This window comes from Colias philodice, chromosome 11 (genome assembly GCF_061535455.1).
Source record: "Colias philodice isolate Cphi_HAF_F1 chromosome 11, ilColPhil1 Martin Lab GWU primary, whole genome shotgun sequence".
NCBI lineage: Eukaryota > Metazoa > Arthropoda > Insecta > Lepidoptera > Pieridae > Colias > Colias philodice.
In genome coordinates, this window is record NC_143096.1 from 5682712 (window position 1) to 5696903 (window position 14192).

Here is a 14192-nt window from a genome sequence, read left to right on the forward strand (position 1 = left end):
AGGTGCAAATTTGGTTAACTATTTCCTCTCAAGAGATAATTCGTCAGACGCATGAGAGTATAGTATTATAAAGCCTCGTGAACGTCAGCTGGCGCTCGGTTGGGGGGGTGAGCGGTTGTAGCCTCCCACGCACATGGGAAAAAAAATACATTCATTCATTCATTTCCTCTCAGCTAAAAATTTGTCAAATTGTAGCTAACCCAATATCTCAACGAAAAAAAATAGTCAGCTGGTTACAACATGGTGTATTATACGTCAGCTGGTGTCTCGAACATGAAAGTTAAATTTAAAGAAAAATTTATTTTCCGTTATTTCCTCTCAAACAAAAATTTACAAAAAATTTACAAAAATTGTTTTTAATTACTTTTGCACTGCGTCTCCTTGTCCACCAGGTTGTCTGGAAGAGATCGCTGTCTGAGCGATAAGACCGCCTGTTGTGCTCTTTTATTAAGTAATGTATTTTGTCCTTATTTGTACTTTTCTCTGTGGTGCACAATAAAGTATTTTTGTTTGTTTGTTTGTTTGTTTACCTGATGATAGCTTATATGTAACTGTGGATAAATATATATGTCAGCTGGCTGTATCTTGGTGGAAAAACCGTCAGCTGATACGGGAGGCTACAACCGCTGTTCCCCCCAACCGAGCTCCAGCTGACGTTCACGAGGCTTCATAATACTATACTTTGATGCATTTTACTAATTACCGCTTGAGAGGAACTTGGTCATAAAATCTGCTGCTGGCTCCCGGACCATCTGAGTTAAAGTATGGTTAAAGTAAACAAACAAATCCGGTAAAATTGCACAATATGCAAAAGTACGGGTTCAAAGTCTAAAATTATGTCGATATTTAAATAAAACAAGTGTGTAATAAAATATGTATAAGTATTAAACGTATCTGCTGTCTAGTTTCAATTATGTATTTAAAACCTTATATCAAGAAAAAATAATAATAAATTAAAAAGTTAAATTGTATTACTGCGAATTTTAGCAACACATTAACATTGTTAATTGCTGAAACCAAATATGATACTAAGTATGATTTGATACTAACACAGCTAAACATGGTTAATGATTCTGATTTCTGACCTTACATTGCCTTTTTGTATTCGCAATGAACGCACTGTCTAAAATTTAAAATCGAGCTTTACTCATCTTATGGTATGACTGTTCCTTTTGTAAAAAAAAACAGTAACTCAGTTCAATTATTTATTCTTCCATTTCTGAACTATCACATTTTTTAGATTTGAATCGAATTTAAAATAAAAGTTTACCTACATTTATGAAACTTGATCTATATACCTAACCTCAACCATTATTAAATCCATTTTTAAAAAGTAACTAAGTAGTAAATATAAAATCCTTCCAGACATAAAATGAAAAAATAAAGGAATCGATGTAAAACATATAAAAACACTGACTGTTAACATCGTATTGTTTACACAACTTATCAGATCGCAAATGTGTGTTTTAAGATGAGCGGCCAGTTTAAATTGGCCTACAAAAAACATGCAGGTAAACAGACTACTGTGCTAAACTTAATTTAGCATTTAACCTTGGCCGATTAGAGAACCTGGATCGTATTTTCAACAGGATGTTTATATTCGGCGCAATTTCATTGATGAGTGTATGAGTAAGATTTAAGACATCGTTAACTTTGCTTTATATGTTCAAAAATAAGCCTACCTGCGGGATGAAAACAGGAACATACCATTGAGCAGAATCATTCTTCATTCATACAAGTGTAATAACTAATAACTAAAAAATCTGGGTGAACATAGGAATGTAAACAACATAAACACATGTGTTTTTATTTTCCTGACATTGAGAAAAAAGAAATTGTAAATTCATTCATTACCTCACTGTCTATAATTAAAAGTTACGACGCAGAATTTGACTGTGCCGTTAAAAATACATTTGCTTGCCGTAGCAATTACGGTAGCTAAAAAATTTTTAAATAATATGTACATCAAGAAATACATTTTTATTCGCAGCATAAACTACACGAATATCCTTACATTTACATACTCTTATATATTCTCTACATAAGTCTTTATAGACAGCAATTATTTTATTTTTGGCCGGAGGCAAAGTTTAAGAACCTTGTTGCTAAATAAATTATACAGTGTAGCTTTTGTAATATAACGAAAGCTTATAAGATTAAAGTTTTTCTACTTAGTCTGATAACGGAGAAAAGAGGAAAATTAATTTAAGTTGAAGAACAGCAACCGTTTATCCAGCTCAAATCAATTTAAAGATTAGAAAGTTTTTAAACTTCGTTAAAATAAACTACGGAACAATAGTTCCTCATAACTTTCATAAGTATCGTGCGGATACAGCTTCTGTTTTAAGGAACCGAAAAAGAAAACTAATTCAGGTAAAACTTGTTTTGTGTAAAGAAGAACAGATAAAAACGCGAAAATAATAAAAAAGTGCAACCAGACAAAATGCGTCGTAAATGTGTCGGCGGTCGCGGTGGCGGCACGACGCTATTGCTAAAACGTCGCCAAATTCCTTAAACGAGGCGTATGTTCTTTATGAAGTGAAGCAAGAAAATGAGGTGCATCATTTAATCCGTCGTTTTATATTTATGTTTTGCATCAGCGTGATCGTTTGGTTGACGCCTTTCTCGAAATTATCGGTCACGTTTATTTCGGGAATTACAACTTTGACTACTGCGTACTGAGCGACGCACGGTAGCGTAATCGATTAAGGTAGGTTTCGTCACATTGTAACACTTATTAATGTAAGTCGTTTGTGCAGCTACGGATTGTTATATAAAAATTTACAACAAATAAAAAATTGACTTTTCAGTTTCAATGATCTGGCTTACACAATTATTCAAGTTCTAATTTTAATGAGTAAAAGACTCTTTCAAATGTAAACCACCGAATTTATGATTCACCAAGTGAAGTGTATGATAAAGACTCTTCCTAAATTCTTACAAATAATATAGAATTAATACCACAAAACTATTGACATCACTTAAGAAATTATCTTGCCTTATAATAAAGTCTTTTCCACTTCATATTAATTTTAAACAACATACCATCTCATAAAACAGTTGAAATCCTGACACATAATATCTTGAAGAAATTTGATAACATACATACATGACGTTAGTTGACATCATTAATTGAAACCAAAAAATGTGCTGTGTAATGTAATAGATGTCTAGACTACCTTAGTAAGTAAACACTAGGTTTGTAATCCGATGCGGTATTGCAATATCGTTACGATTTTGTTACCAACTTCGAATAAGGTGACTGATTAATTATTGTTATTTTAATTGTATAAAAACTTAAAAAAAACTAGAATATGTAGCATGTATTATTTATAAGAAATACTCAAATTTATAATAATATTATGTAGGTGACCACTGATAAAATTCAGTAATAAAATTAATAATCTCTCCCTCATCATATAGGGTAATGTTTTTACCAAATTGTGTAAAGATGTAATGTTTATTTTCCTGAATCCTAATAATGTGCATAATGCAGGTTTGTGGTTGGCGCCAAAAGCATACTCAGACCCGAATTTGATCATGATTCAGATTCTGCCTGAGAATTTTGGCTACAAAACTTTCAACAATACATTTTAGTACCACTTACAATCCCATATTTAACTTTGTTTACGAATTCTAAAATGAAATCAATATTAATCACATGTGTATTATAAATTTTAAACTTATTATACGAGCCGGCGCGGTTTAGTACTGTATGTAGTACATTACACACTCTTTATAATATAATACACAACTTACAGACATAATTTAATTTTATAAAGCTACGGCTACGGGATACATAAAAAGTACCTATGTAATAAACCGCTTAGACTAAACATACTCGTACCTATATCCGGGTTAGATTTATTTAATAAAAGCTCTACAAAGTAGCGTTGATGAATACAATATATTTTTCGTTTGCCAATAATAAAAGCGCTTCTATAAAAATATTGATTTCTGCTTATTGGAATATCACTAAACGGATGTTAAAAGTTTCAATATTAATTCAGTTGTATATAGTCTGATGTGTAATAAATGCAAAGGCGGTATAAGTTTTATCTAACGTGATACATAACTGTAGCTCCTCCTCTATGCGGTTCTCATGATGTACTTCCCATGGTTTAGAATAAGCTTAAGCTAGGCATCTTGTATTACCGTTAGCGGCCAAGAGGCGCCAGCTATGTACTAGTTAATATGCATCGAAATGGGTATTATTTAGTAACGATTTATGACTTTTAAATTACGGACACAATAAACATTATTTATTTATATTCTATCTTTATCGGTATGTATCTAAATATGTTTGCAATCACGTTTTAAATGATTTGGACGACATGATAAAAGTAACAAAAAATAGCTAGGTACAACGTTTTAAATGTAATTTGTTTTACTCGTTCATTAGAGCTGATTTATATCTAGTAAATTGCTGATTTTAGATTTGATGTAATTTTTATTTTTTCTGTCAATTAAACTTAGTTCAACGTAAACGAACCAGGTAACTAGGTAAGATACATAGAATTATATAAAATAAAATAAATATTTATGTATTTACTTAATTCGAAAAACAATTCTGAATTTGATTGGGAGAGTGACACTGCAACTGGTCTCAGAATCGTATGATTGTCTCTCACTTGCAAAATATCTCGAAACATTTATAGTTTTGTATCAAAAATTTCTTCGGCTCTAGATTCCAAAAGGCAGCGCTAAAAGTATGATATTTCTTTAGTACATTTTTATGTGTAAATGCCATAATTTTAAGTATAATTGAACAATATCAGTTATACATTTGTAATAACTCAGGCCCCAGAATCACAGACACAATAGAAAATCTATATTGTGTCGTGGACCGATCGGGCCGTTCGGGGCTCAATGGGTTAAATCTTTGTTATTACTTTTTATACCCACTTGTGTTCATTAGCTAGTTGGTAGACATCCAAGTTTAAATAACTTTGGCACCAAATTCGCTATTTTTAGAATTGTGCTCTCCGTAAATTGAAAGCTCTATAAAGCAATACATACATGTACGTATACGATATATTATGTACTTTTTATTAGTCATATTATCAAAGACCAAATATAGTATCGAAGTGTTTTCAGTAAGTTAAAAAATTGTAACCACATTAACAATATTAAGTGATCTAGAAATAGAAGGTTAATACCTAAAAACTTTTATGAATATTAAATACAAAGTCGTAGGAAGTGATACAGTAATTTAATTGTAAATGACGTAATTAAGATAATTTTAATGTAATTCATTCAAACGTAGTTCTAATCGTGTGCTTCTTATTAACTATGTATTTTACCTTGTACTTGAGTTATTACGAAATAAAATATGTTTATGTGTGCTCTTTATTATTACAAATATTTAAACCGAATATCCCATGATGTCATGCTGTTGTGTTATAAAATATTCCATATTTACTTCGCAGTTGTCATATTTGTAGATATAATTTCATTTTCATGTGGATATGCATATTTCAGCGTAATCGTAGCGCTCTGATAACTGGAAGCGTGTTAAATGGCAACATCAACACACGTTTCGTGTTGTCACCTGTGTTGTGTAGACACGGCGATTGTTTACCTTCAGACGAAGTAATGCGAGCTTGTTGCACTTGCGGCTAGCCGTGGGACCACAGGCCATACTACAAACTGTCGACATTTCCTCAACAATGTTAATCTGATACGTAACATTGTATAATACTGAGCTTATGCGGACCGTGTATCTTCTAGTTCGATAAATTTAGTTGGCCACTTATTTATTGGGCTACGTTGTACGCGACTGACGTTATGTTTACTATCTTGATTGAAGTAGTAAATATGCTATCGGCTTATATAATTGCCGCTACGCAGTAACCTAACTGTGGATTTAATGCGATGTATCTTTTGATTCGTATAACATTAAGTAAAAGCGCAGCACATTATGGTAATACATGGGAACTACATTTATATATTCTATCGCGATCGTAAACTAGAAAGGGCTCGCTTAAAATATTTATACGCCGAAGTGAGATTAAATAATCAGTATTACAAATCGTTGTGACCATGCTTTCATTCAGTTACTTTTATGGTTGAAAACGTGGTCGATAAAACAACGATATACAGGTACCTGTTGTACCATAGTACAATAATTATAATAACTGCGTCTGATAGTTGGAGATTTTGAATACAGGCAAATACTTTCCCTGAATACATACATTTGCTTTTATCATATAAATTATTAGTTAATAGACTGCATAAACTAATTGAGTAAAGATAAAAAATAAATTATATAAGTTTTATCGCAGTTAATTTTGGAAAGCCGATGTTTAAGATTAGCATATCATTGATAAAGGTTTATCAGAACACATCAGCGGCCAGACCACTAAATATCAATGACTCTATTTGTCGATATCGAGCGTCGCTCATGAACTTGGCCTATGTGTCTAAGATTGGGTCAAATAGATACAGCGGATGATTGTATGTCGCGGCATTATATTCATTGAAACAATTAATATCAAACCGTTAAAATGCGACTAGACGGTTTTCATTACAGTTTATTTCAGGGAGACCTTAAAATTTTGTAAATATGTTATTTTTGTAGGTGGATTACCAGTTTAGAGGTTGGCCTTCCGATCTACAATAAAAGTGTTTTAAGGTTATATTTATGAATCATAAAAATATATATTAGAATAGTCGATGTCATCATATTTCATAGATGTATAGGTATACTGTACGGCAATAGAGAGTGGGCTATGATTAACATCTTCCTTGAGTAGGGTCAACAACGAAGGGTCACAAGTACTTTGGTGTTACCTAGCTACGGATCGGAATGTCCCTAAATAATAAATTTTCATTGTACGTATTACTTGATTATTCAAGAGACAAAATTTGAATGTAAAAGGCATGTTTCGTAATCTTTTTATAACATCTTTATTATTTTAAATTGATTACACATGTTGTATTGGAACCTTGCATATAATTTAATAGTGATAATGCAATTATGATAAGAGAAAATAATTAATTGAATTAACTAAAATAATTAAAAGAATTAAAAATTGTTCCTTAACTTTTAAAAATATAATAGTTATATTGACTTTATTTTTATTATTAGGTATATTGAATTTCCGTTTGATATAATTAATATACGCCGTGAACTCTTCATCTTTTTACAATTTCGTTGCTACGTTGGTAGGTACTCGTATTTACTATAAATCCAACTCTAATAATAATTCTACTCTTAAACAAATAAATATTGTTCTATTTATTTAGAACAATACCTTGTTATTTGGTTCGATAATATAGTTAAGACCGCAATGTTCTCAATGATTCCTCCGGTCAATAGCTCTTGAATCTTGGCCATTATGCAATAAAGGCGTTTGATTAATCAATAGAGAAGAGTGGGTCCTGCCGACTCCTGCCGGCTGCTGCCATTCGTACTAACAACACATTTCCTTTTGTTTTGTTTCTATTTATTCTGTTTGAACATTCGATGCTAGAATATTCTATGACGTCGTTTATTCAGACAGTTTACAACGACGTCTTCATTTCATATTATATGCGTGTTAAATATGTAATACTTTAAGGATAAAGCTGCAAAGTAGTTAATAAATGTAACCTTTATTTAATTGGCCAAAGCAATCCAATGAAGATGTGATTGCGATAATAGTTAGGTAGGTTAGTGAGGACTATGTGCTAAGGACGCCTGAACGCGAGCTATGTTTGCGGAATGTGTCACATTTGCTTTGCAGTCAATATGCTAGGTGCCTACAATCTGTCTTCAAATCATTTATCGTGTTTAAAATAGAATTTATTTAATACTTCGTTTGTTTGTGTACCTTTTAATCTGACATAAGAAAAATTACTTGGTTAAAAATATAATAACTTTCCGCACATTTTTGGTATTTATTATTTTTTATAAGGTAATAATTTTCATTATTATTTTTAAGAACATTACATGTTAGATAATAAGCAAAAAATATATTCTAAAACGAAATTATTAAATGTTATCACTTATTGGTAGGTAAACTAAGTAAACATTGCACCTGCACACGTAGATATTTCAGTTTCACTTTCAGACTCCTTTAGTTTCATCCAGTACAGGACATACACTTCAACTGTCACTTTAGTTAGGGTCCAATTTATGTGAAACGGTAACAAATCGTCTATTACAAACTGTTTATCGTGTATGCTCCCGCGCAATGCCGGCTTTTCGATTCGAGCGACACGCGTTCCCCGTAGCGAGCAATCAGTGACTGAACGTTTGGTAGAGTCGAACCAGTTATTATGCGCCCACTGGTGCCATCAATAACTTCAGTTACACGTGGGCCTCGGTATGCCGTGATATCACACATGCAGGATACAATGCTCGATGCAGCGCTGGTAAAAGCTAGTGATTCATCAGAATTCGGTATCGAGTGACATCAGCGAACTATGCATAACACAAGGGCCTTGTTGATCCTGGGACATTCCCCGAAAGAAGTGCTAGAAAGCGCTACGCATACAACTTACGCAGACAAATATAACTAGAGCTTCGTATAGACGCAAATTCCATGAGATAATATACTAGAAAAATGAGTAATTTTGCAAATATACATTGATAAGATAATATGTAGAGTTATGTTAGTGGTATTTGTTTAATTGTTGTGTTTGGTGAATTTCTTTGTAACTCAGTTACAAATTTGAATTTAATTAGTTGCGAACTTGGAGTTAAGAAATCCAATACAATTTTGAGTTTTGACTTAATAAATATTAAATATTAATTGAATATATTTTTTATTTGACATTATATGATTAAAAATATTAATAGTATAGAATAAATAGGAAATTATACCTGAACATTAATATGAAAGTACGCTAATGCAGTAATGCAGGGATTTTTACAATATTAAAAAATAAAAGAACTAACTGACTTAAGTACCTAGTTTAAAAAGGTTTTTAATATATAGAGCCATGTTCGGCTTGGACATAGGATAAAGCTCGACTTAATTCTATGTCTGTATGATTATAATATGTACAAGTATTACAAATAAATTTCTATTGCTATTATCAATTTTAATCAAATGTTGAAGGAAAAAAAACAAAGATAAAGAACCCATATCTCTCTTCACAGAATAAGTTAATCCAGAGTTCCGTGTTTTGAGAAAGTACGTTTTTACAATATTTCATTCAATTCGCTTTGAGGAAAATGTTATATTATTATAATACTTTTATATAATATAACAAAATTGTATAGATTAAATCACACAAGCAAATTCTATCCTCATAAATAGATACAGTCAATTAAATAAAGTGGATCTAAAAATAAAATAAGTTCTATTGACATAAAATATGCGGTATGAAGTCATTTTAAATAATGAATAATTGCAGGAAAATTCCTTAACGTTGTGGTGTAATTGATAGGTAGCTCATACAAATAGGTTTCAATTAAAGGCCCCAGTATTGCACACTTGTTTGTAGATGCCTCTTGCTCTTATCGAAGTGGGCCGCTGTGTTGCAATGTTATAACAAAGCTATAGCTTTACTCCTTATCCCCTATTTCTATAACATATCGAGGTTATAAGGAAAAGCTTAATTGCAAAGTTAGTATAAAATAAATGAGTATCAAATTTATAAGAAGCTTAATTTTAAGCTTTTCCTTTTTTCGTTTACATTGTCCTCATTATATACAAGACGTAATTTAATAAAACATTTCCATGTAAACTTCTTCCATATTTATAAATACGATTCATTAAACGTTCGTATAATATAATAATATTGAGTAGCACATGTTTTACAAATACTCCATAAAACAATGATCCATAAAATAACATTTAGTTTAATTGTTACTTCCTGGCTTCATGAAAATAACCGAAAATGTTGAGTGCGTTTCCTGTAACTCGATGCTTACATTTTATGTTATATAACGTTAATCCTAGTATAATCTAACTAGATGCAAACGCTAAATATATAACGTCTCTCATTACTAAGAATTAAACTTAGACGGAAAATGTAAACAGCGGGGTAAAGGTGTTAATTTCGTCGATGAACATATTCTCACCTTGAGTAAGGTCAATAGCAGATGTAATGAGTTCATATTCACATAACGAAGCATCCGCACATGCGCATTGGCCCGATAGATTAGATAACACATAAAACTATGATAGAGCGATGACGATTTATTATTGTGCATTTATATAGTACTTAACGCGCGTGGCGGAATGATAACATCAAAGGCGGTCATTATATTGATAAATGACAATTGTCTTGTCCTTTAAGGACAATATATGTTCCATCGAGACTTGTGCAATATTATTTCTCGCTTACTTATTATAGTCATTAAGAGCTATTGTCAGGTATTGTGTCGATATTTGAATTGAATGCTTCCACAGGCGCCGCAAAGCTATCGGTCAGATTCATCAGCAGATAACAATTCTAGTTATAGTGCAAATTATGAACGCTGTCAACGCATTGAAACCCATGACTTCAGATCTTAAAAATGTCAAGTCTTTAAACTTTGGATTTTCATAGTGTATTCAGTAAAGTCTAGAGAAGAATAAATATGAACTGGAAGGATATAATGATTAAGTGGACAACAATGTTTAATCATAAACGACGTGAAACTAACCCGCGGTCCATAAATAGTAATACACACCAACTGATGATTTTGTTTGTTTCTCGGAGTTGACAAATGACGGTGCGTCATCACTCACTCGGAAGTCTACCTTGCGAATTGTGACCGAACTCTTGATCCGCCGACGCCCACGACCGCCTTCAATACGATTGCGATTCAGCATAACAAATTGCTCTTGAGAACTTGAGATCTTGAGAGGATACATTTGTTTTTAGCTTTTTGCATTAACAGCGATTTTCGTTCATGAAATAATGCCTATAATTACAAATACACGTTAAATGCTCACTTTGTCTGGCTAAAACTCTACATGGATAGACAAATAAATAAAATAGATTTGTATAAATGTTCAGCATTCAATAAATCGTCGGCTCTGCATTTATTGTACTTTAAAATCACACCTGTACGTCCATTAAATTTATTTATATCGTTTATATAATAGTTATCGAAATAAAAAATACAGATGCAGTGAATGAACGAGCTTTTGATATTTTATGTAAAATTTATCGATCATGAAGTGGCCTACATTTAGACAATGATATTGCTTATTGAATTCGTGCCAATTCCATCTAAACTTATGAGTTATGAGTTATGACCCATGAGCGTAAATATAAGTTTCGGAAAACGATTGTTATGGCTATTTTATGTGCGCAACACTCATGGGAGACCGGAGACTGGGGGCATTAAGGAGAAACTAGTATTTCTGAACTAGATCTATCAAATTGATTTAATTAAAGGAAAGATTACCCGTTAATACGAGATCTCCGTGAAATTACTCGAGATTTTCCAATTAGCTTGCCAAGTTTGACCTTTCGCCGCAATTTGAACGCCTGCTTGGTTTAAGTGGCAAACGAAAGCCCTCTCATATTATCGGAGTTCTTAACCTTTACGCCCATGCATGTACAGAAATCAAAAAATTAAATCTCATTGTGATTATATCCTCGGTTGGGAACTCGGCATCATGCAAATTGAGTTTGTTAACAACTTTGTTGTACCTACGTAATGTATAAAGGTGATAACATAAATAATTCCAGCTTATCCCACAACTCGGCCTTTTAGTTTCTAAACTGATTCCAGTATATCCGTGGTGCTGTGGAATATAGTTAAAATCATAAAATGGATTAGATTATATAATTCTTAATTAAAATCTACAGTTAGTAAGCTTCCAATGAACGAAGAAAAACAATATAATTAGATAATTATTAATCTTCGTCTGATACAAATAAACATATAAACTTTTTCTGTTCAATTTCAGTTTTATAATAAGGTTCATAAGAATATAATTATTATGTCCCCTTTTATTTTATATTCCTTCGTAATTGACACTGAGTTTTAATCATGAATCAGGGTGATGGTAGTGACGGTAGTGACTACCAAATCAATTAAAGTTAAAAATGATTTTGTTTTACATAAGGATAATGTAATTTAAACTTGCTTAATAATAAAGATTTGATTTAATTCGGTAAAAATATAGATTACATGTTAGTGCTTTATTTTAGTAGAGCGTGTTCACTGTCTAATCACGTAACGCTGGTACATAAGAATGCACAAGTGTTAAATATAATATGAACAAACATCAATCAAATATTATTTTCTATAAAATATTTTAGCATTTCAAATAAACTTTTTTTAATATCGAACGTCTTCATCAAACTTAAGCAGCTCTTGTAAATCTTAACGGTGTCTTATTTTAAAGATGCCACTTCATAAAGAGTCCGTCTGATAAAAATTGAATAGTATTGCTTAAATTAGCATTGATGATTACTGATTAGTAATATTTTATTCGTATTCATTATTAATTATTATTTACTTTACGTATTCATGCAAACATTGAAGCAAAATACAATTCGTTGCGCAAATAAAATTATAATCGAGGAATATAAATAATTATACGTAACATTAAATAACACATCACTGTATAAAGCAATTATTATCCTCGCTTCAACAAAATAAAGCGAATCGTTAAGAACTAATGGTCGATTCTATGATAGTACTAATGATAAACACAATAAAGGCTTTATTAATAGTTGTGCTCTATAGTTATTAGTCATGGCGTAATTGCTATTAATGGTGCTTTTGATGATTTACCAGTACATTAACTTAAAATATAGTGTTGTGGAATATAATAAATTCATTGATAGTTTGCATGGTAATATAATATTTCAACAGTCTACGAAAAATCTGAATTATATATGAAACTTGACTTAATCGGTATCTAAGATACACTAGATACCGGATAAGTCTTTCCCTGAAGGAGGAAATATGTACCTACACAAAATCAACGTTATACTAGTCATCTGATTTGGAAACCATCTGCTATAAATACTTAACTAGTTATAGTATCTAATTAAAAGGATTTCAGGCAGGTTATTTTTACACAGTTTATTGTTGGACAGGTAACGGCACCGAAGTTCCCAGTGGTTATCAAGATCGGGCACGCGCATAGTGGCGTGGCCAAGGTGAAAGTGGACTCCTTGGCCGACTTCCAGGTAAGCCCTGCACGGTTTACGTCACATGTATATTGTATACAGTTTATATATGTATAATGGAAAATGCAATTACAAATGTTTAGACGAGAAGAGAATTGATTTTAGAAATTCTAAAAACGTGTGTAAAAAAGCTCATGATTGTTTATATAAATGAAACTAGATGAAACTATAATTTTGTTTAAAAGGTTACCTATATACAGCAGTATATGTAAACCTATAAATATTTTAAATAAATCATAAGATAAAGTCGGTACCAAAGAAAACAGTTTGGATTTTATTGTTTTTAAGCTCACCGCTATTAGGTACATTATATTCTAACTCAAGTGAAATGATATTAATAATAATATACAAGTACACTTTTATTATAATAATCTGTGCTATTTAATCTACTTACCTACATTGAAACGCTCTTCACCCGGTTATAATCCGAGCTTAACTTTTATCCAGTTTAATAAAGCACACGCTAAGAAAGTTTCTTGCGTTATAACTTTCAGACACTTTGTGCCTTTATTGTTCGTCGTATTTTGTTTTTTATTTTGAATATATACCAATAAGAAGGCTTATAAGAAGGATATAAAATGAACATTTGTTTATTTATTTAAACGATTTTTCAAATAATTTATTAGTTTGTTTTCAACTTTAATATTTTCCTCATTTTTAATAATGTCGATGTCGTGCTTGACATTTTCCGAGGCTGAGAAAGGAATTACCTAGATACAAATAATAACATTACCTATAGTGTGTAAAATAAACCGTATAAATTCTAAACGGGTTATTTTCTGCACTTTTAGTATAAAATAGACCGGACTCTCAGTGGAGTTTCGTTTGCAAAAATAGCGGACCTAAATCTGACTTCTGATATAATTATATTGTATAGATCCCAGACATCCTATAGACAGATGTTGCCAACCAGTTTTGTGGTCCCCCTCTTTCCACCCCGGTAATTAAATATGGCATACAAAGAAAAAAATAAATTTTTTAAATATAGACCAAGAGATTTGAAAAATCCTGAAACATTTTGGAAATTCATGGTGTTTATTATTATCTACGTTTCTGTTGGCGTTGTACTTAGAGTATTTATACTACCGTAATATATACTCTAAGGCGTTGTACAAACG

General features: G+C 31.6%; 2 protein-coding genes across 2 annotated transcripts in view; one reads left to right on the forward strand and one right to left on the reverse strand.

Moving 5' to 3' along the window:
* The window catches only part of Timp (Tissue inhibitor of metalloproteases), a 34556-nt gene extending 26314 nt beyond the window's left edge, over positions 1–8242 (reverse strand). Inside the window, exon 1 of the mRNA XM_089700786.1 lies at positions 8022–8242. The gene's annotated coding sequence lies outside the window, so the exon portion shown is untranslated. The remainder of the gene's footprint in view (positions 1–8021) is intronic.
* Positions 1–14192, forward strand: part of Syn (synapsin) — a 58777-nt gene that overhangs the window by 37187 nt on the left and 7398 nt on the right. Inside the window, exon 10 of the mRNA XM_089700788.1 lies at positions 12982–13074. Within this exon, the coding sequence (XP_089556914.1) occupies positions 12982–13074 (93 nt within the window). The remainder of the gene's footprint in view (positions 1–12981; positions 13075–14192) is intronic.